At 33.2% G+C, this 21,458-nt stretch overlaps 1 protein-coding gene across 7 annotated transcripts in view; it reads left to right on the top strand.

Annotated features, from left to right (window-relative positions):
• The window catches only part of ATP11B (ATPase phospholipid transporting 11B (putative)), a 128,469-nt gene that overhangs the window by 86,837 nt on the left and 20,174 nt on the right, over window positions 1-21,458 (top strand). For 4 of the 7 annotated variants that reach the window (XM_027061356.2, XM_053221180.1, XM_053221178.1 and 1 more), the window contains 7 exons: window positions 1,157-1,302; window positions 2,956-3,015; window positions 4,565-4,692; window positions 5,753-5,891; window positions 15,820-15,885; window positions 16,438-16,541; window positions 18,014-18,179. In XM_027061356.2, coding sequence (XP_026917157.1) covers window positions 1,157-1,302; window positions 2,956-3,015; window positions 4,565-4,692; window positions 5,753-5,891; window positions 15,820-15,885; window positions 16,438-16,541; window positions 18,014-18,179 — 809 coding nt within the window. Of the gene's footprint in view, window positions 1-1,156; window positions 1,303-2,955; window positions 3,016-4,564; window positions 4,693-5,752; window positions 5,892-15,819; window positions 15,886-16,437; window positions 16,542-18,013; window positions 18,180-20,612; window positions 20,699-21,458 lie in introns of all 7 variants that reach the window. The other 3 variants (XM_053221174.1, XM_053221175.1, XM_053221176.1) reach the window with 1 other exon arrangement.

Below are 21,458 nucleotides of genomic sequence, written 5' to 3'. Positions count from 1 at the left end.
ATGTACTCATATTTATCAGATAAAATTATGTACTGATTTCAAGTGATATTGTGGACACTTATTTTAAAAAGCACATTTTATCCAGCCTAGATTAGATAAATTAACAAAGGGAGCAAGATTGTCACATTAAACATTTAAAATATTTATATACTTGGCATTTGTTCAAAATGTGCACATAGATAATCTGGTGAATTGCTATTTCATGCGTAACTTTTATCTAGATGCAGTTGTAGAAAGGTAAGTTGTGAGTGTGCTAGCTTTTCTCACTATTAATTACCTTTGCAAGAATTTTTAGCAAACAGTGCATACAGTGTTTTTTTCTTACGTTTATTTTGAGAGAGAGAGAAAGACAGCGTGTATGTGGGGAAGGGGCACAGAGAAAGGGAAAGAAAGAATCCCAAGTAGGCTCTGTGCTATCAGCATGGAGCCTGACAAGGGGCTTGATTCCAGGAACTATGAGATCATGACCTGAGCCAAAATCAGGAGTCTGATGCTTACTCACTGAGCCTACCAGATGCCCTCAATGCATACAACTTTTTTAAGTCTTCATTTGCTCTGTGTAATGTTTGTTAGTTATATTTATTGAAATATTTCATGCCATTTGAATCCAGTCATAAAATCAGGGCTTCCATTTTAAATAATCAAGTTCAATCAATAACTAAAGAGCACATTTTGTTTGACTTATGTGCGAAAGTTTTAAAACCATTAAACTTAATGCTCATTTTTGCTAGGTTCTAATCATTCAATTTGGATTTTTTTTATGTTCATTGGAAATTAACAAAGTTAAAGCTGTTTTATAGCACTTTCTCCATTAGAAATCTGTTAACTAGTACTTTGTGTCTATTAGTGTAAAACTTGATGTTCTTATTAGATCCTTAACTTTCAATATTATTTTTATATTCATTGTATTTTATTCTATTTTGAGTCTTTGACACTTGATGTTACATACCTGGTATGTATTGTAGATTTGTTTTAATTATGTATTTGATTTAAGTGGAGCAACCTTTTGGCAATCTTCTATCCACTCTATATTGGGAAATAGTGCTCCCAAGCCCAGGTTCAACTGCTATAGATAATTAAGATATTTGTAGTTAAATTATCAAAATCACACTTCTCAGTTATCAATGAACTTGCCTTTTTGTCTTCTTTATTATAGGAATCATGGGTAAAGAAGGAAGACAAGCTGCAAGAAACAGTGACTATGCAATAGCTAGATTTAAATTCCTCTCCAAATTGCTTTTTGTTCATGGTCATTTTTATTATATTAGAATAGCTACCCTTGTACAGTATTTTTTTTATAAGGTGAGTTTCATGGAGATATATATAACCATTTACTGACAGTAATTTGAGGTTTTAATTTAAGGTATGTGATTGCCATTCAAATTATTCTTAAAAATTGTTTCTATAAGTAGAAATAACAGTTTATGGGATATACTTTGATTATTTTGTCATAAATCTAATGTGTACTACAGAAAGAAAATCAGTGGTTGCCTGAGGCCAGGGGTGCAGGTGATAGCACTGACTGGAAAGGGATATAAGAGAACTTTGCATGATAGAAAATCTAATTTGATTGTGGTAGTGGTTACTTGGGTGCATAAATTTGTTAGCATCAAAATTCACACTTAAAATTGATACATTTTATCCTATGCAAATTAAAACATACTTAATTTGATTTCTTTCATGTTATTTTTTCCTGAGCAAGTAATAAGTTTTAATTTAGGTCCAGTACAGTGGTTTCAAGCAGAGGTTCTTCATCCTTTTTGTGGCAAAAATGACCTTTTGGTAGTCTAGTAAGATGTATAAACTACTCATTAGAGGGGTTTTATTTGCATAAAATAAGATACATTTTAGGATTACAAGGAAACTAATTATGTTGAAATACCATTCTCTCTCTTAACCCTTTTTGGGAAGGTATACTTCAAGGGAACCCATGTTAGGAGCTCCTGAATACCAAGATATTTAATACAATATATAGTGTTCTATATTGCATATATTCTATAAATAATATCTATAAGCCAATGAAAGAACACAGGTAGATTGCATATTGCTAATAAATGATGGCTACCTTATTATAGCTTTTCTATCTTCTCATAGCTTTTGCTATGATATAAGTGCAATAAAACCTTGGTTTGTGAGCATAATTCATTCCAGAAACAGGCTTGTAATCCAGAGCACTTTATCAAAGCAAATTTCAAAAACCATTGGCAGAGTTGTGATCATATGACATTCAGTATCACATACTACTCATATTGCAAGACATTGCTCATTTATCAAGTTAGAATTTATTAGAAATATTTGCTCATCTTGCAGAACACTCGCAGACCATGTTACTCACAATCCAAGGTTTTATACTGTATATTGAAATGGAAAGATGTTTTCATAATTCCATTTATTATTTTAAATATCTTTATTTTAAAGCTATTAAGCCCTAAGGTTTAAATGTTTATTTTATTTATTTTTGAGAGAGAGTGTGTGAGCAGGGAAGGGGCAGAGAGAGAGAGAGGGAGAGAGAATCCGAAGCAGGCTCCGTGCTGTCAGCGCAGAGCCTGATATGGGGTTGGAACTCCCAAACTGTCGAGATCATGACCTGGGACGAAATCAAGAGTCGCATGCTTAACTGACTGAGCCACCAAGGTGCCCCATAACCCTATAGTTTAAATAAACTGTACTTATTGTATTATATATGAAAAGTATTGAATAATAGCTGGAAGGCTGTAAATTCAAAATTATGGCATTGTTTAGCAATAAGAGCCCAAGGGATTTTCATTCTGACATTTGAAGTACTGCTTAGAATTCTTTTAGAAATTTTAAATAAGGGAACAAAGTTCCTATGAGTAGATCTTCTACTTACCATATCAGAAATTGTGTTCTGGACTCTTTAATAACCATTCTTAGAAATCATTTCCCTTTTAGACCCAAATATTTTAATTATTTCCATTTAATCTTGTTTTTCAGAATGTGTGCTTTATCACACCCCAATTTTTATATCAGTTCTACTGTTTGTTTTCTCAGCAAGTAAGTAAATAGAAGCTTTTGATTTATCCTTTTAGAATAAGGTGTGTGTATTCAGTTTTTGATAGTTGGAGGGACTTTTTACATTTTTCCTAGTCCTACAAATAAATAGACAAAACTTCCCTAATTAGTGTATTTGATCAGTATAAAATTGATAATATTTATTCTGATTTTCAGTTTGAAGTGAATGTTAATACCAAAATATATTTTAATTCTAGATGTTTTCTAAAAAATAAGTATTAACTCTTAACAGCTTATGAGAGAATTTTGGTAACTTTTTCAACTTACATGTAATATTTCTGTAAGCTCTATATTAAGCCATGTTAGAGTAACTATTGGGGGATTACCTCATTATTTATTTTTTGACTCGCAGAGTTTTTTTGGATTGGGAAGGAAGTTTAGTGATTGAGTCCAGGAATGACATATAGACTTTATCTCAGTAATGAACTGTAAATAATTGATAGAGCCACCAGGAATGCTACTTTGAAAAGTGTTCTGAAGCTATAGGCTCAAAGAGAAACCCTGTAATCAGGTAGTAGTAGCTATAATGAGCACATGTGGGTCTTTGGTTGTACACATGTCACATATTTGCCATCTACTCTGTTTTGTTTTATGGAAAATGAAATTGAAATCCACAGAAATTAAGTAACTTGCCATGATCACATAGCTACGAAGTTAATAACTAAACCATACTAGGATCTACTGCTTTTGACTAATTGAGCACCCTTTTTACGTACCACATTATACATCTCTAATTAAGATATTTGTTCTAATTTATTGAAATAATAAGAGCCTGATTATCTTAGGTTTTTCTTTAGCTGTCTCTATCCTTATTTACAACGTGTAGCTCTAAATTTCAAATATCTGCTTGGGCATCGATTGCCAGTAATAATGTTTGCTTACTTGAATGAATTAGAGAATGCTATAAGAGCATATGATAAGTAGACCTCATCTATTTTGATTAGATTTTCAGGGAATTTACAGTATAATTTGAGACAGTATTAATAACAATAAAAACAATAAATGAAGTGTAGGCAAAGTGCCAGGCATTTAGTACCAATAGTAGCACAGACAGCTGTTTAGAAGAGGACGTTTGATCATCAAGAACTTGAGCCAATGTTTAAAGTTTCATGGATCATACCTTAAAGGAAATGTAGGACTTAGATGGGAAGACAGAGTCATAAAAGCAAAACTGTATGTTTTCCCTACCAAAGGAATAGTAAAAAGCCTAAGATGCATGCAGGAGAATTGTGTAAAAACGACATCTCAATGACCAAGTTGTGGAGAATCTTGAAGTGTAGCTCCAATTCACTGTAATTCCAGATCACTTGACATAACAAAATGTTCCAATTCCCACAAAGAATATAAATCTAGGAATATTATGTGTTTGTGTCTATATAAGAAACAAATTGGAATTACTAAATTGGATTTTTGTGTAAATTGAGAAAGCTATATAATTTTTATGCTTATTTCTAGTAGGCTTCTTTGTGATCATATACATAACTAATACACAGTTTAGAATCTCAAAATTCCCACCAATTTCTCTTTCTAGACACTGTATGACAGCGTGTACCTGACTTTATACAATATTTGTTTTACTTCCCTACCTATACTGATATATAGTCTGTTGGAACAGCATATAGACCCTCACGTATTACAGAGCAAGCCTACCCTCTATCGGTAAGTATTTTCTGGTATTAAATGTCCATAACACTTCTGAGTATAAAAAGTGTGTTACATAGTTACCAATTTTTGAAAGCATCCTATAAATAAGCAAATATATTAGGCAGTATCTCGGTGATTAATATTTTACTAAGGAAGTATTTTAGTTTATGGTTTATAGTTATTGGATATCAAAGAAAAACTTAATAACTTTTCCAGTGTTTTTAGAAATGAACACTTTTGTACTAGGAATGCATTGGGCAGTAGTTTAATTTGCATTTACTGTTGCACACCAGTAATACTCCATTTTATGTGCACAAAAGAAGTTATTTAGTAATTGGTTGTCTCCAGAGTTTCTAAAAAATTAGTTTATTTTCTAGCATTGACAAATTAATAAGTCATAATCAATGCAAAATGCAGGGTTGAGGACATTAATTCCTATTCCAGATCTTCTGGGTTATCCCTGTTTCTCCAGAACCAAGTAAGTAATCACAGAGATGTGGAACTATTCCTGAAGACCAGCTTATGGTTCCCAAGTTAACCTGATGTCCACTCTTACAGAGGTATTCAGTCATCCAGAAATGGCAATAACTCACTTTAATTTCCCAGGATATCTAGGACTGGGCTTGACCTAAGATTACCACAAACTGCTCTTCCTTCCAGCCTTTGGTGGATGTGAAATCGATTAGGAGCCTCAATGCTGAACCAAACTCAAATGACTCCACTAAAAACAGATAGTCATAGCAGAGTGACTGTTCACAACAGAATATACTGCAGATAGATCAACTTTTAACAATTAAGCTGAATTATTATGCCTATATCATGTTTTTTTTTCTAAATGAGAAAATGTTTTTAAATATATTACATGAACTATAAGCTGCTACACAGATGTGTATTATAAACAGTGATTTGTAAATTCAGGTGTATACTTTCTGCTAATATTTTTAAGCAATTTTAAATTAAATATCCATCTTGTTTTTTTCATTGTGAATTTGTAACACTAATTTAGTATGGAAATAATAAACATGAATCCTACCATGTTCCTTTTTCTCTCTCTTTTTTTTTTTTTAATATACAGAGACATTAGTAAAAACCGTCAATTAAGCATTAAAACATTTCTTTATTGGACCATCCTGGGTTTCAGTCATGCCTTTATTTTCTTTTTTGGATCCTATTTTCTAATTGGAAAAGATATATCTCTGCTTGGAAATGGCCAGGTAAAATATATCATTTTTTAAAGAATATTTGTTAATAATTTCATTTAGTCTGATCTCTGATAACTTTCTCTCATAAAAAATAAAAGTAAAATTCAATTCAAATTATAAAATTGTAGGTATTAAGTTAAAATGCAATTGTATAAGGATTTCAAAAGTTAAAAGCATTACACTATAGTCTTAATATGAAACTCAAGTTAGTAGGCAGTTTTGCTATTAAATTAATTCACACAAGGGGATATATCCTTGCATGCTGTTCACTTTAGGATTGTGTCTTAATAATAATTGCTGTCTATTTAGTGCTTACTATTTTGCTAAGAGTTTTACATGTTCCATCTCCATTAATTGTCACGATAATCCTATTGGAGAGATACTGTGACCTGCATTTTTCATATGAGAAATGAGGACTTGGTGTTTAGTTTTTTGCTTTTAATCACGTGAATTTTTCTTTTTCTTTTTTTTTTTTTTTTGGTATGCTTAGGAAGTGGCCATTGTTACTGTGTCCTGATTGGAGAGCTTATTTGACTTCTGGCTGAATTAGGCCTCTCTTTCTAGGCTTAGCTAAATGAGTTATGAGGAAAGGAAGTGACAGCAGTGGTACTGTGGTAAATTGGAAATGCTTGTCGCCTTTAGTTTCCCTTTTCCACTGGCAGTACTTAATTAAGCATTGCGGAATATATTTTGAGACACAGATGCAAGATTCGCAATTGGGAGAATATGAAGTTTTATCTGTTTGGCAAATATTTATTAAGGACCAAGCATACTGTGTACTATACTGGGTTCTGGATATGTGAGATTAACTAAACATGCTTGGTCATGGAGCATAGAGTCGTGTGAGATACAAAAAATAAGCAAATAAAATATCCAAGTGCAATGAAGGAAATGGATTTCAATTGTAGAGAGGTTTTTTTAGCCATTCCTCTAAGATGTAGTGCAGGAACATACATACATTTCACTTTTGAGGACATGTTTAGCCTGATTTGGACAAATTTATGATCTTATTTTGTACAGTATAAAGATTACAGCACTTCCCAAATACTACCTTTTATTGAGTTATTTCTTTGTGCCAACTGTGTGTGGTAGCTTATTAAATTATAATAACTCTGTGAGGAAAATATCATTACTTTTTGCATATTAGAAAATTAACCTTGGAGAGGTTAAGAAATTTGCCTCAGGTCACACCATAAATAAATTACAAGAACAGAATTCAGACTCAGATCTCTGTGACTTCAAAGCCTGTGTGCTTAGCCATGATCCTAAGGTTCCTTTGAGAAACAAGTATTAGCCCAGTGCCTTTGTGCACAATAGTGCCACCTGTGCAAGGACCATCAAACTTACAGATAGTATGCCCATTGCTACCTGAATAATTAGGGTGAAAACTGGACAGAAGTTTCGAAAAGTAGAAGGAACATGTCATCCATAAAAGGAAATTAATTTTTTTGTTGCTGGTTAGTACTTTGTTCCTAATTTTAAAAGTTGTATGTGTCCATTAAATTTGAAATACATAGGAAAAAATATAAAGAAAATAAATCACCAGGGCCCCTGGCTGAGTCTGTCAGAGGGTGTGCTAGTCTTGATCTTGGGGTTGTAAGTTTGAGCCCCACAGTAGGTGTAGAGGTTACTAAAATAATTGTTTTAATCTTTAAAAAAAAAAAAAGAAATCACCTGTTGTCCTTTTACCTAAGTATAATTACTTCTATGATTTTTAACATGTTTTCACCCATTCCTTTTTATTTTTTGCTATTTTCCATTAACCTCATAATTTATATCCCCCTATGTCTCAATGATAGCTTTTTTTTTAATTTTTTTTTTTAACGTTTATTTATTTTTGAGACAGAGAGAGACAGAGCATGAACAGGGGAGGGGCAGAGAGAGAGGGAGACACAGAATCTGAAACAGGCTCCAGGCTCTGAGCTGTCAGCACAGAGCCCGACACGGGGCTCAAACTCATGGACCGTGAGATCATGACCTGAGCCGAAGTCGGATGCTTAACCGACCAAGCCACCCAGGCGCCCCAATGATAGCTTTATTATAGTTCTCCCCTTATTATAGCCTAAGTGATTTTCCATGTTATTAAAAATGCTTCAAAAATATTTTTCATGGCTACATAGTATTTTATTATATGTCAGAATTTAAGTATTCCCTTGATAATTTAAATTTGTTTCTTATGTTTAGTGACTCTTTTAAAATTAAATTTTAAGCATGCTGTATAAAAAGATAAAATCTTAATGAAGATTTTTTTTCATTACCATGTATGAATTGTTGGTTTCCCTTTTTTTGGTAACTCAATTTGTAAATCATTAACTTCTTTCCTCTTTTAGCCTAATTGTTCTATCACTCAGATATATACCATTAGAAACTAATCTACTACTCCCTGCCACCAGTACTAGGTATGGTGGGAAAGAAGCACACATTGGGATCAGGTGAAATGACTCCACAACCTGACACCTGAAGTTACCATTTGAGTGATTTGGGATGAGTTAGTTAACCTCTCTAAGACTCAGTTTCCTCACCCACAAAATTATATATAGGAGCAGAATCCCTACCTTCTAGGTTTGCAGTGAGGATTATTATATATAAAGAGCATTAGGCATAGTGGCTAGCATGTACAAGTACTCAATCAGCCTTAGCAGAGTTAGTTGTTATTTTTACCATCCAATAAGTATTTTGAAGACCCTGCCTTCCCACTCCCATCTGATCAACTTCTCCTGGAATCTCTCTCCTCTTTAAATGTGTATGTTAAACTGTCCTTGCTGACTCTCTCAGAATGTGCTCATTTTAGTTCCAAGCCACTGTTATATTTCATCTCTTGACTCTTTTTTCCCCAAAGTCTTAGAACCATCTGTTCCTTAGGGTTAAGCCCACAGACCTCTGTCCTTTTGCTCCAGCCCTCTCTTACGTCTTCCTATACTGAAAATCTTTTTAGACATCTAGCTCATGTCCCATTGTTCAACACTGGATATGTTGAATGGTTTTTGTTTTCCAGTTAGTTATTCTTGTGTGCCCAACAAATCTACCAACAGTTGAAAGCCTGAAGTAGAAAACATTAGGGGGAAGTACTGGGAAGAGGAATAGCTGGAGATAAGGATGAAGTTGATGCAAATCAGTGACCCTGAGAGAGGAGCAGGAGAAAGAGTTGAAATAGTTTGGGGTCCAGGTAGAGCAGGACAGTTCAGGAGAAGTTAAGATTCCACTCCCATTTTTTGTATAAGGGTCTAGCAGTATCATGAATATTATAAGTATGAATTTTCGACAAATATTTTTGAAGTATTCACTCATTCTTAATTTCTCTTTAACTTAGGAAAGAATTACTCATTTTTCATTTTTCTCAGATCTTTTTAACAGGACTTCCTTTCTTTAGTAAAATACAAGCACCCTGATAAAATCTTCTCTGAGGTTTGGAAAGAGTAATGTATATAACATGGCTAAATGCTTGTTTGTGTGTGTGTGTCTAAAAACTGCTTTCCTGTGGGCAGATCTTTACCTTCACAGCACCATTTAAAAATGACATAGTGACTAATTTTTAATTATTTTTCTCCAAAATAGTAGAAGAATTAAATTCATGTAAAATTTGCCTAGCCTTATGCAGGCTTAAGATACTCCTAGTGCTTGGAGTTACAACCTGGAGCTTATCTTACAATGCAGTGGTATCATCACAAACATTTGTCCAGAAGTCACAGATAAGTAATTTGGTGGCTATATTGCATGGGTAATCTTTTCATTTTATTTTCAAAGCTAAAAATGAGCTTAACATGAAACTTTAAAGTATTTCTGTAATCCAACAGAATCAACGTTTTTGGTGTTTTTAAACATGCTTCATGGAAAAGCACAATCACCATTTCTTTTATGTTTAAAGAGTTTTGACAAAAGTTAAAATGGTTATAGAATATTTGTTAGAGATCTTGATGTAACTTTATGTTTGACAAAAACTTTAGTTTTATTTTTTTAAGATTTTGTTTTGATTCCAGTTAGTTAACATGCGGTGTTATATTAGTTTCTAGTGTACAATATAGTGATTCACCAATTCCATACATCACCCAGTACTCATCACAACAAGTGCCCTCCTTAATCCCCATCATCTGTTCAGCCCATCTCCCCACTCCCCTCTCTTCTGGTAATCATCAGTTTGTCCTCTATAGTTAAGCATCCATTTCTTAATTTGTCTCCCTCTCTTTTTCCCTTTGCTTGTTTGTTTTCTTTCTTAAATTACATGTATGAGTGAAATTACAATGCTAAGCGAAATAAGTCAGTCAGATCTTAATATAACTTAAAATTTTTTTAAGCCCTCCAGGGGAACCTGGCTAGCTTATTAGTCAGTAAAGCATGCAACTCTGGATCTCAGTGTTGTGAGTCTGAGCCTCACGTTGGGTGTACAGGTTACTGAGAAATATAAAAAAATGAATTAAAAAAAATTTTAAGTCCTCCAAAAATAATGAAAACTGATTTCCATTAAATCATTTTTTAAAAACACCTTGAGTTGTATTTGATATACAGTAAACTGCACATATTTAAAAATAGATAATTTGATACTTTTTAGAAAGTCTTTATTTTAATTCCAGTTAGTTGACATAGTGTTCTATTAGTTTCAGGTGTGCCATACAGTGATTCAATTCCTTATGTCACCCAGTGCTCATCACAAGTGTATTCCTTAATCTTCATCACCTATTTAACCCATCCTTCTACCCACCTCCCCTCTGGTAATCATCACTTTGTTCTCTGTAATTAAGAGTCTGTTTCTTGGTTTCTCTCTCTCTCTCTCTCTCTCTCTCTCTCTCTCTCTCTCTCTCTCTCTCTCTCTCTCTCTCCCCTTTGCTGGTTTGTTTTGTTTCTTAAATTCCCCATGAGTGAAATCATACGGTATTTGTCTTTCCCTAACTTATTTCACTTAGCATTATACTCTCTAGCTCCATCTGTATCGTTGCAAATGACAAGATTTCATTCTCCTTTAATGGCTGAATAATATTTCATTGTGTATATATACCACCTCTTGTTTATTTTTCAATCAGTGGACACTTGGGCTGCTTCCATACTTTGTAAGTAATGCTGCTGTAAACATAGAGATACATGTATCCATTTGAATTAGTGTTTTTGTGCTCTTTGTAAATATCCAGTAGTGCAAATTGCTGGATTATAGGGTGGTTCTGTTTTTAACCTTTTGAGGAACCTCCATACTGTTTTCCACGGTGGCTGTACCAGTTTACATTCCCACCAACAGTGCTCAAGTATTCTCTTCTGCACATACCCGCCAACACCTGTTGTTTCATGTGTTGTTGATTTTAGCCATTCTGATAGGTGTGAGGTGATACTTTACTGTAGTTTTGATTTGCATTTCCCTGATGGTAAGTGATGGTGAGCATCTTTTCTGGAGTCAGCCCTCAGGATGTCTTCTTTGGAGAAATGTCTGTCCATGTCTTCTGCCCAATTTTTAATTGGATTATTTGTTTTTGGGGTGTTGAGTTTTACAAGTTCTTTACATGTTTTGGATACTGACCATTTATTGGCTTTGTCATTTGCAAATATTTTCTCCCATACCATAGATTGCCTTTTTGTTTTGTTGATTGTTTCCTTCATTGTGCATTATTTTGATGCAGCCCCAGTAGTTTATTTTTGCATTTGTTTTTCCTTGCCTCAGGAGACACATGTAGAAAAAAAGCTCCTGAGGCTTTTGTCAAAGAAGTTCTTGACTGTATTCTCTTCTAGGATTTTTATGGTTTCAGGTTTCACATTTAGGTCTTAATCCATTTTGAATTTATTTTTGTGTATGGTGTAAGAAAGCGGTCCAGTTTCTTTTGCATGTTGCTGTCCATTTTTCCCAACACCATTTGTTGAAGAGATAGTCTTTTTCCCATTGGATATTCTTTCCTGCTTTGTAAAAGAATGTGATACTTTTTTTTTTTTGATACTTTTTTTTTAACCACCTTAACATTTTTAAGAGTACAGTTCAGTATATTCATATTGTTGTACAATAAAATCGTCAGAACTTTTTCAACTTGGAAAACCAAAACTCTATAAACTACTACCCATTTCTCCCTCTTCTCAGCCCTTGGAAATCAATTCTGCTTTCTGTTTCTAAGAACATGACTATCTATGAAATCATTTTTTTTTTTGAAAAGTTAAATAATTGGGAGGTAAACACCAATGAAGAATGTTTATTTCAGTAAAGTAAGAGGTACTAAAAACAAATGACTGTCTTTTTAAAAAAAAAGAAGAATTTATCTCCTCCTCTCTTGATCTCTGCAGAGTAAGTAATCTCATCTTAGAACACACTTATTCTGACAATGTTGCTGTTTGGAATATTTTTGGAAATAGCTTGTATTGTCTTCCTATGATCTCAGCAAGGTAACTTTCTCAGGGAAAAAGCTATTTAAAATCATAGATGGGGAAGATGCTACTTAAGATTATAGATAAGAAAGAAGGTAGAAAAGCAATTCAGATTCGAAGAGTTCACCTCCAATAAAGTGGACTTCTGTAGTATGCAAAGGCAAAGGCATGTCAGCTTGGGTAAGAGTACATTAGAAGACTAAAACACTACAATGAAGGAAACAGAAAGAAGGGAATTTTAGTCATATGGTGAGAATGGAAAACCAAGATGATATAGGGAGGAAAATAATCAGGAGAAGAGTTTTAGAGGTAGCTGAGTTCCCATCATAAGCCTACGTGACATTTTGCTTGTTGGGTGGTTTCAGCCAAAGGCTTCATAAGAAAGAAGATTAAAGAAAAACAGCTCCTGTTAACTCAGGAATTCAAATACTAATACCTACTCCACTCATTCTCAATGGTCTGATATGAAAATGACAAACTAGGCAACTAGTTAAAATGAGATCTGGCCCAAATAAGGGTTTTTTTAAATTTGCTTGTTTTGGTTTTGTTCTATTGAAGTGTGCAAGAACTAAAAGGAAAATGTCTACCATTAATGATTTGTGTCCTTATGAAATTGTACCCAGTTTTAAAAACTAAAATAACTGAAATTACAAAAATATATATAGGATTGGGAAAAAAGGGAAAAGTTTTTAGAGTATTCTAATTCTAGTTAGACTTCTCCAGTGGAGATTTTGGAATTATCAGAGCCACAGTACCATTCTAAAATACATTTTGTACACTATTCCACCACATTAAAAATTTAATGAGATGTAACATATTAAGGAAGAAAAAGTAATTCACCCTCGTCAGACCTTCTAGGTCTGGACCATTTGCCAGATTAATTAGCAACTCAAGGTAGACTAAAGAGATGAAATTTCAGGTTGTAATTCTGAAAGAGAAAAATAAACTTTTTTATACTGTTCACTATTTTTTCTTGAAATTATAATGATTTCTCCCCTTATTTCCTATCCTTAATTAATTTCTCTTTCATGCTATACATGTCATCAGCTGTTGAAACCTAACCACCAAATGGTAAGAGCTCTGTGTTAAGACTAGAAATATGTCATTTTGTATCTGTATTCCACAGTGAATACAGTATCTTTTATTTCAACTTAAATGATTTAACCACTGTGATTACCAGTCAGGTCATTCAAGAACACATATGCAATTAATTCCTATAAGTAGATACAGATTTCTTTGAATAAAGCGTTTTATGATTAATACAACTTTGATTATCTAGTTCATTAAAGAATTTCCCTGTATGTTCACTTATGCATGAGACAAATATTTAAAGCACTGGTAATACTCCAGGCAATTGATAGAAATTGAAATTTAGTGTACATTAGAAGAGAACAGAAAAATACACTTTGCAGGGCACCTGGGTGACTCAGTCAGTTAAGCATCCGACTTCAGCTCTCACAGTTCATGTGTTAGAGCCCTGCATTGGACTGTGTGGGTTCAAACCCCAGGACGGGGTCTGTGCTGACAGCTCAGAGCCTGGATCCTGCTTCAGATTCTGTGTCTCCCTCTCTGTCTGACCCTCCGCTGCTTGCACTCTGTCTCTCAAAGATAAATAAACATTAAAAAAAAATTTTTTTTTAAGAAAAATATACTTCGCTTCTTATCGTATCACCCAACAATTGATCAAATGTTTAAAATCTATAATAAAGAGAGTTTGTATTGGAGAACTAAACAACTGATTAGGGAAAGTAATTCATTTATAGATCTCTGTATAGTTAAGTTAAACCTAATACAAAAAGTTTTCATCTTTTTTTTATTCTTAAACCCCTTCTTGCCTAACCTGGGGCTTTACTCCTGCAATTATCTTTTCACCTTCCTTCTCATCAATCTGTCATCCTCTATTAGATCATACTAGTCACCATACAAACATGTTCTAATATTTCCCATCTTCTAATGAAAACCACAGTTCCTTGAGCTACAGATTGCGTTTGCTGTATTTTTTGTGTATTTTCAGAGCAAAATTTGAAGAAGTTATCTTTTTTTGCTGTTTCTACTTCCTGTTTCCTCTTCTCCCTTGAACATACTCCTGTGGGGCTTTTGCTCCCAGCACTCTGTCAAAACCATGTTCTTTATGGTCACCAGCGACCCCTACATTGTTAAATCCAAGAGCATTTCCCAGCCCTTATGAACTCAACCACTGGGCACAATTTACAAAGCCTTCCTACCTGCCGTTATCTTCTCTCAGCTTCTATAACTTACTTTGGCTTCTTTACTGACTATTCCTCTTCAGTCTTCTCTTCCTACCCTCAGAATCAGGGCTTCCCACCTTCTGCACTAATGATATTTTGAGCCAGATAATTTTAATTGTAGGGGTTCATCCTAGGAGTTGTAGGATGTTAAGCAGTATGCCTAGCCCCTACCCACTAGATACCAGTAGCATACTGGTAACATATCTAGCATACTAGATCCCTTTCTTACACCACACACAAAAATAAACCCAAAATGGATGAAAGACCTAAATGTGAGACAGGAAACCATCAAAACCCTAGAGGAGAAAACAGGAAACAACATCTTTGACCTCACTCAGCCACAGCAATTTCTTGCTCAATGTGTCTCTAAAGGCAGTGGAATTAAAAGCAAAAATGAACTATTGGGACCTCATCAAGATAAAAAGCTACTGCACCGCAAAGGAAACAATCAACAAAACTAAAAGGCAACTGACGGAATGGGAGAAGATATTTGTAAATGACATATCGGATAAAGAGTTAGTGTCCAAAAACTGTAAAGAACTTGCCAAACTCAACACCCAAAAAACAAATAATCCAATGAAGAAATGGGCAGAAGACATAAATAGACACTTTTCCAAAGACATACAAATGGCTAAAAGACACATGAAAAGATGTTCAACATTGCTCATCATCAGGGAAAGACGAATCAAAACCCCATTGAGATACCACCTCACACCAGTCAGAGTCGCTAAAATTAACAACCCCGGAAACAACAGATGTGCAGATGTGGAGAAACGGGAACCCTCTTGCACTGTTAGTGGGAAGGCAAACTGGTGCAGCCACTCTGGAAAACAATGTGGAGTTTCCTCAAAAACTTAAAAATAGAATTACCCTATGAGCCTGCTCACCTACGCTGTCTCCAGAAATACAGTGTCAAGTGATCTGCCATAACCTCTGGTTAGAATGGTTTCAGAAGACAGTTGTGATTGAAGAGTTACCATTTTTATTGTGTGACATGAATAAAGTAGTCACTAATAACTATCATTCTAACTAAAAACATCCTGTGTCACACAATCTCAAAGCCATCTTTGGGTTTCTAATCTGATAATGTTACCCAAAGGATCATTTTTACATGACGGTAATAAACATAATAATGCTTTATGTTTTTTTCATAACCTTTAACCTTTAACCTTTCATATCCTGCTTTAATCTTACAAATGTAGTCACAGATTTCAAATGTACCTGGCCTACATAATGCAAGTGATTTTTAGTAAAGAATGAAGTTATGTGGCTTTTTTCTTTTTCCTTATATCTGATTTAGCATCCTATTAATACTTAATGGAGTAATGGTTCTGGTTTTTGTTTTTTTGTTTTCTGTTTAGATGTTTGGAAACTGGACATTTGGCACCTTGGTTTTCACAGTCATGGTTATTACAGTCACAGTCAAGGTATGGTGCAGAAATTAGAAACATGGACACATTTTGTATCTGTATAATTCAAAGTTAATTTTCTTTGTTTTTTTTTTAACTGTAGGTTGATATGTTCCCCTTTTAACTTCTCCCTTTTTTAGTCATGAATAATTTCACTGATTGCTATTTTAATATTTCATTTTAATTTTTATTAAAAAACATTTAAGTTTGTTATTTTGGAAAGCCTCAGCTGATTTTTATGGTCAAATAAAGGTTAACCTCACAATATTCATCTCTGAAATTTCACTTCCCTATATATAATGTTAAATAACCCAGGTTGTTTTAGTCCATGGAGTAGAGAATAAAGTATTCAATAAATTTCAGTGCTACTTCCTCATAGAAGAAAAACATTATAAACTTGAAATTATTCAATTTCATATGGACCCTTTCATTAATATTTATCTTCTGAGGGACTTGCCATAGGAACCTTAGGCACTTAAAATTACTACATTTTATTCTTGAATTTCATCTATGAGGTTTAATTTAAGTAAGTATTATTTTGTATTAAAGATTAAAAAAAATTTTTTTTAGATGGCTTTGGAAACTCATTTTTGGACCTGGATCAACCATCTTGTTACCTGGGGATCTATTATATTCTATTTTGTATTTTCTTTGTTTTATGGAGGGATTCTCTGGTAAGTAACTATATTATATTTTAATTATATTGCTTCAACTCTATTTATTATGATAGGTTATATTATGAACAAATTCTGCTCAGAGTAATTTTGAGACCCTATTCAGTAATAAATTTGCTTCTTTCAGTTGATCTTACTGATAGGGAGAAGCAAATTTAACAATTACTGAATATATACTATGTTCTAGTGGTTTTAACTTAAGATATTATTATCTCTATTCTTTCAATATGGAAACTGAAAGCCAAGATAACAAAGGTTAAGAAGTAGCAAAGCTAGGGTTTAAACCACAGTTGTTTTACTGTACACTTAGTGTTCAAATTACACTAACCATATTACCTCTGAATTATCAGTGTACATAATATAAGTCACATAGAACCATTATTTTTATGAATGAGTTAATTTCTTTTTCAAAAGTAAATAATATGCTTCGTCTTTATTGGTAAAATCAGATATTCTGTCACTCTGATAGATTGAAAATTAATGCCTCTCCTAAGATTCTTTAGTGAGTGAGAATCTAAAGTCTCTCCTTTGGAGAATTACATTTGCCCGCTGTGTCTTTGATGCCCGTGTCAGGCAGAAAACTACACAAAGTAGCCAAAACATCTTGGATTAAATATTAACCTCCATTTAGGATCATACAAGGATACCCTAATTATCATCTAGAATGTTTAATTTTAATCCTCTTTATTTTTCCATTTCTTTCTGTATTTCCCCATATTCTTTTGAAGTGATCTATACAAAAATTCCAAAAAGAGTATGTCGACTATACCTATTACTATGTAGAATTTGTAATTGTGAGTGTATTTATTGTAAAATACATTTTTAGAGAAGAACTTCTAAGAAGAGCTTTTCAGCCTAGGATTTGAGTAATCAGTATTTAGTTGCTTAGTGGGAAGTATTTTGTTACATACTTTTCCTTGCTATTCTTGGTCTCATAAGTCTGTATTACAGCATAATTCTTTTGATATCCTACTGCTCAGGTAGAGTTACCTAGTCAGCTACTTGTCACCCTCCTAATAATAAAAACTATAGTTGTCATTGAAAGTAATTAAATTGGATTTCATTTTTAACAATTAAAGTCTCTCTTGTTTTATTAGATATGCAGTTAATTATACTAATTCCAAATTTTGACCATTTTCCTGGAGTAATCTTAAAATTACGATGTTCACATATAGCGGATTTACATGATGCTTTGATTTAAGAAATTGTCTTACCAGTTTTCTACTTAAATGTTTATATTTATTTTTGAAAGAGAGAGAGAGGCAGAGTACGAACAGGGGAGGGGCAGAGAGAGAGACACACAGAATCTGAAGCAGGCTCCAGGCTCTGAGCTGTCAGAACAGAGCCTGACACAGCGTATGAACTCGTGAACTATGAGATCATGACCTGAGCTGAAGTTGGATGCTTAACCAACTGAGCCACCCAGGTACCCAGTTTTCTATTTCTATTAAGCCTACCTTCTTTCTTTGCAGGCCATTTTTGGGCTCCCAGAATATGTACTTTGTATTTATTCAGCTCCTATCAAGTGGTTCTGCTTGGTTTGCCATAATACTTATGGTTGTTACATGTCTACTACTTGATATTGTGAAGAAAGTATTTGAACGACAGCTCCATCCTACAAATACTGAAAAGGCACAGGTAACCACTTTTGATATACAATACCTTTTTAATTAGAGGTCTGTAATGATGAATAGCTGTCATTATAATTTGCTTATATCACAGAATAGGAAATTATCCATTCTTGTGTCAAGTATTTCGCAAAATAAATATTATTATATGTGATATTTTTTAGTTGTTTCTTATTTCTATTGATTTTGACTCCTGGCAAATTAAAATTTTCTTAAATTATACTGTTTATTAACAGAGCTCTAGATTTAAATAGAAGACTATCAAGTTATGTCCAGATAAACATAATAAATACGTTTTAAATAACATTACGGCATTCTGTCAGAGATCTATAATTGGGATAAATCCATGTCTTTAGATACACATTAGAATTCTAGTATCAGTTTTTCACATTACTTTATTTTCAACAAGAGTCTGAAATAAGTTCTTTAACCTAAATAATTTTTACAGAATGGAGTTTTATAAAATATATTTTCTTACTAAATGCATATTAATAAATATTAACAATGTGTTACATGGTGTTTAAGAATATAGTCTTTAGAGCCTGATAATTCTCAGTTCAGAACCCAGTTCTACCACTTGGTAGCTCCGTAACTTTAAGTCTCCCTTTCCTCATGAGTAGTAAAATTGTGATAGAACTATCTATTTCATTACCTTTATAATGAGGATTAAGTGAAATAATGTTCAATAACATGGTAGATGCTCAGGAAATAATAGCTATTTAGTTGAATGTGCCATTTTGTATATTTGACTCGTACATGGTTGAGACTTTTTCTGCATATTTGCTACACACTAAGCAAATTTTGTTTAAATTTTGAAAATTTAGTTGTGTATTCAAAAATAGAATAATTGCTCCCTAAGTATGTAGTGATCTGAGGTGGGTTCCTAAATGATGTATTAGCTTTAATTTCAATTGATCATATCAACATTTCTTTAGCATTTCTTTGCTTTGGTAACTAAGTCGTAGCCAATATACATTTTAACTCCATTGAAACAGCATAGGCCTCTGAAGCCTGACAGACTTAATTCAAATACCATCTTAACCATTTATAAAATGTGTGTCCCTAATCAAGTCACATCTCTAAGCCTCAATTTCCTCCTCTGTAAAATCAGAATAATAATTACTACCTTACATGATTGTCGAGATAATGAATATAAAACACCTAACCCTGGGCCTGTACATAGTGAGTCCTCAGTAAAAGCATCACAATTATCAGGACAGTGAGGATGTTGCTCTGTGATACTAATTTCCAAATGGGGCTGGAGAAATTTGCATAATTGATTACTCTGTGCTCACATAGTTACATCAGCATGGAGAAACTTTTCTATTCTGCAGTATATTCCTTAAATATATATCAAAAAGGTTTGTGTATCTTTTTTCTAATCTTCAGACATAAATATTTATAGTAAGAAACTATTAAACGTATTAAGTGTATTAAATACATTGTCTATTACACTTTTTCTAGACCTTTATGGATAACACATTTGTCTTCCCCTCTTGGCCTATATAAAGTTATATTTCACCAAAATATATTAACGACACCACTTTTAAAACTTAATTCTTTATAAAAGTAATCAGATTTATTTACATTTATCTTTAGATACATGAGAATATGTGTATTTATAGAGATTTCTTATGATAATAAAAAGTGATATTAGTTCTTGCTACCTTTTCCATGGCCTCTTTTTAAAGGATTACATAGGAAATATTTGTCACCTATAAGTAGACCTTTACACCAGAAAAAGCTAAAAGTATTTTATATATATTTTGGTTCTTTTACCATAAGTTAAAATCGATTAAAAATGGAACGTGGGGTAAACTAAACTTATTTTAAATGGGTGTGTAATCTAGTACAATCTCCCTTTTGCACCACTAAACTTAATTTTAAATGACCCGATGTTCTATTGGGGTCCAACCCAAAGAGGAAATGTTTACTTCCATTCAGAGATCTTCTAACCTGCTGGGGGTTTTTGTGTTTTTTTTGTTTTGTTTTGTTTTGTTTTTGCTGAAACAGTATATGGTTATTCACATCCTATGTGTGACATTATTCCTTTGCTACAAGCAGTAATCTTTATTATTTCAGACTTATGCCCTTACCACTGATTTCAAATGATGAAGAAATGGTTAGAAAATTGTCAGACACTTCATTGTTTGCCAAAAGTAGCAAGAAGAAAAAAACCATAAAAAAAAAAAAAGTTGTCAACATTTATTTTGAGCTTTGTTTTTCTCCAGAATAACCATGTGGTATTAAAAATGAAGAATAAATTCTCTTGATTGCAGAGCCAACAGCCCTACAAATGTCAGTCATGTATGTGTACCATGTATATTTCCTATTCTTGGAGGAACAGATGTCTTTACAAAGTTTGTCCTGTGTCTGTCTCTTAGGTGATGATTACAGCTCACTGACTTGTTGTATGTACCATCCCTTTTCTGTCCACTTATAGATGTACTCCAACACAGTTGCTTTAAGTGACGAGTTCATCGCACTGCAGCCATTGTCGAGGGCCAGGAATCAGCTGAGCAAACTTAGGTAGAGTAGGAGGAGTAGAACCTTGTTAACTCTTCTGCATGCTAAAGGTCAATTAAACAATATTCAAAAGATGGGCAGAGGCATGAAATAAGAGTGGAGCATTTTTGTTAGCACAACTCTGTCTCTAATTTGACCTTTATTAATATGTATATTAAAACTTAAAATATGTATCCATTTCTTCTTTGAACTGAAAATTCAGATGAAAATTCAGCATAACAGGACAGAGATCTGTACCTTGTTATCTATTGTACACCTTAACTACCTTTTATAGTACAATTCTGATGCTTCTGCTTGTCATATTATTTTCATAATTAAGGATGCTCCTGCATGTTGAGTAATTTAAGCTACAGAAATTCATCATAAAGTTTAAAGTTTTTTTAAGTTTCAGTTACTTGGAACTGAGAGTTGCCCATTTTTTATCTTGCCTTAATTTGTGCTGTAAATACATGTGTGTGTTTGTCTTTGTACACTGTAATGGCTGCTAAAACATTTCATATCCTTGCTACTGTTTAGTGCATCTATAAATTGCACAATATATTTTGTATCTCATATATATATATGAGATACATATATTTATCTCCACAGACAGATCCATTCTGTCCATTACCACAAAAATAATAATATGTCTTTTTATAGAAGAGAATGAAAGTTTTAAATCCTGAAACTTTTGATAATTAAGTCACCAGAACTATTTATTAACTTTAACTCCAGTCTGATTTGAAGAGAAAAAGTAATATAACTAATAACTAAAACAAAAATT

Source organism: Acinonyx jubatus, chromosome C2 (assembly GCF_027475565.1).
Source record: "Acinonyx jubatus isolate Ajub_Pintada_27869175 chromosome C2, VMU_Ajub_asm_v1.0, whole genome shotgun sequence".
In the NCBI taxonomy this organism is placed as follows: domain Eukaryota; kingdom Metazoa; phylum Chordata; class Mammalia; order Carnivora; family Felidae; genus Acinonyx; species Acinonyx jubatus.
Note: the sequence above shows the minus strand (reverse complement) of the source record. Positions and strands in the feature narration are given on the sequence as shown.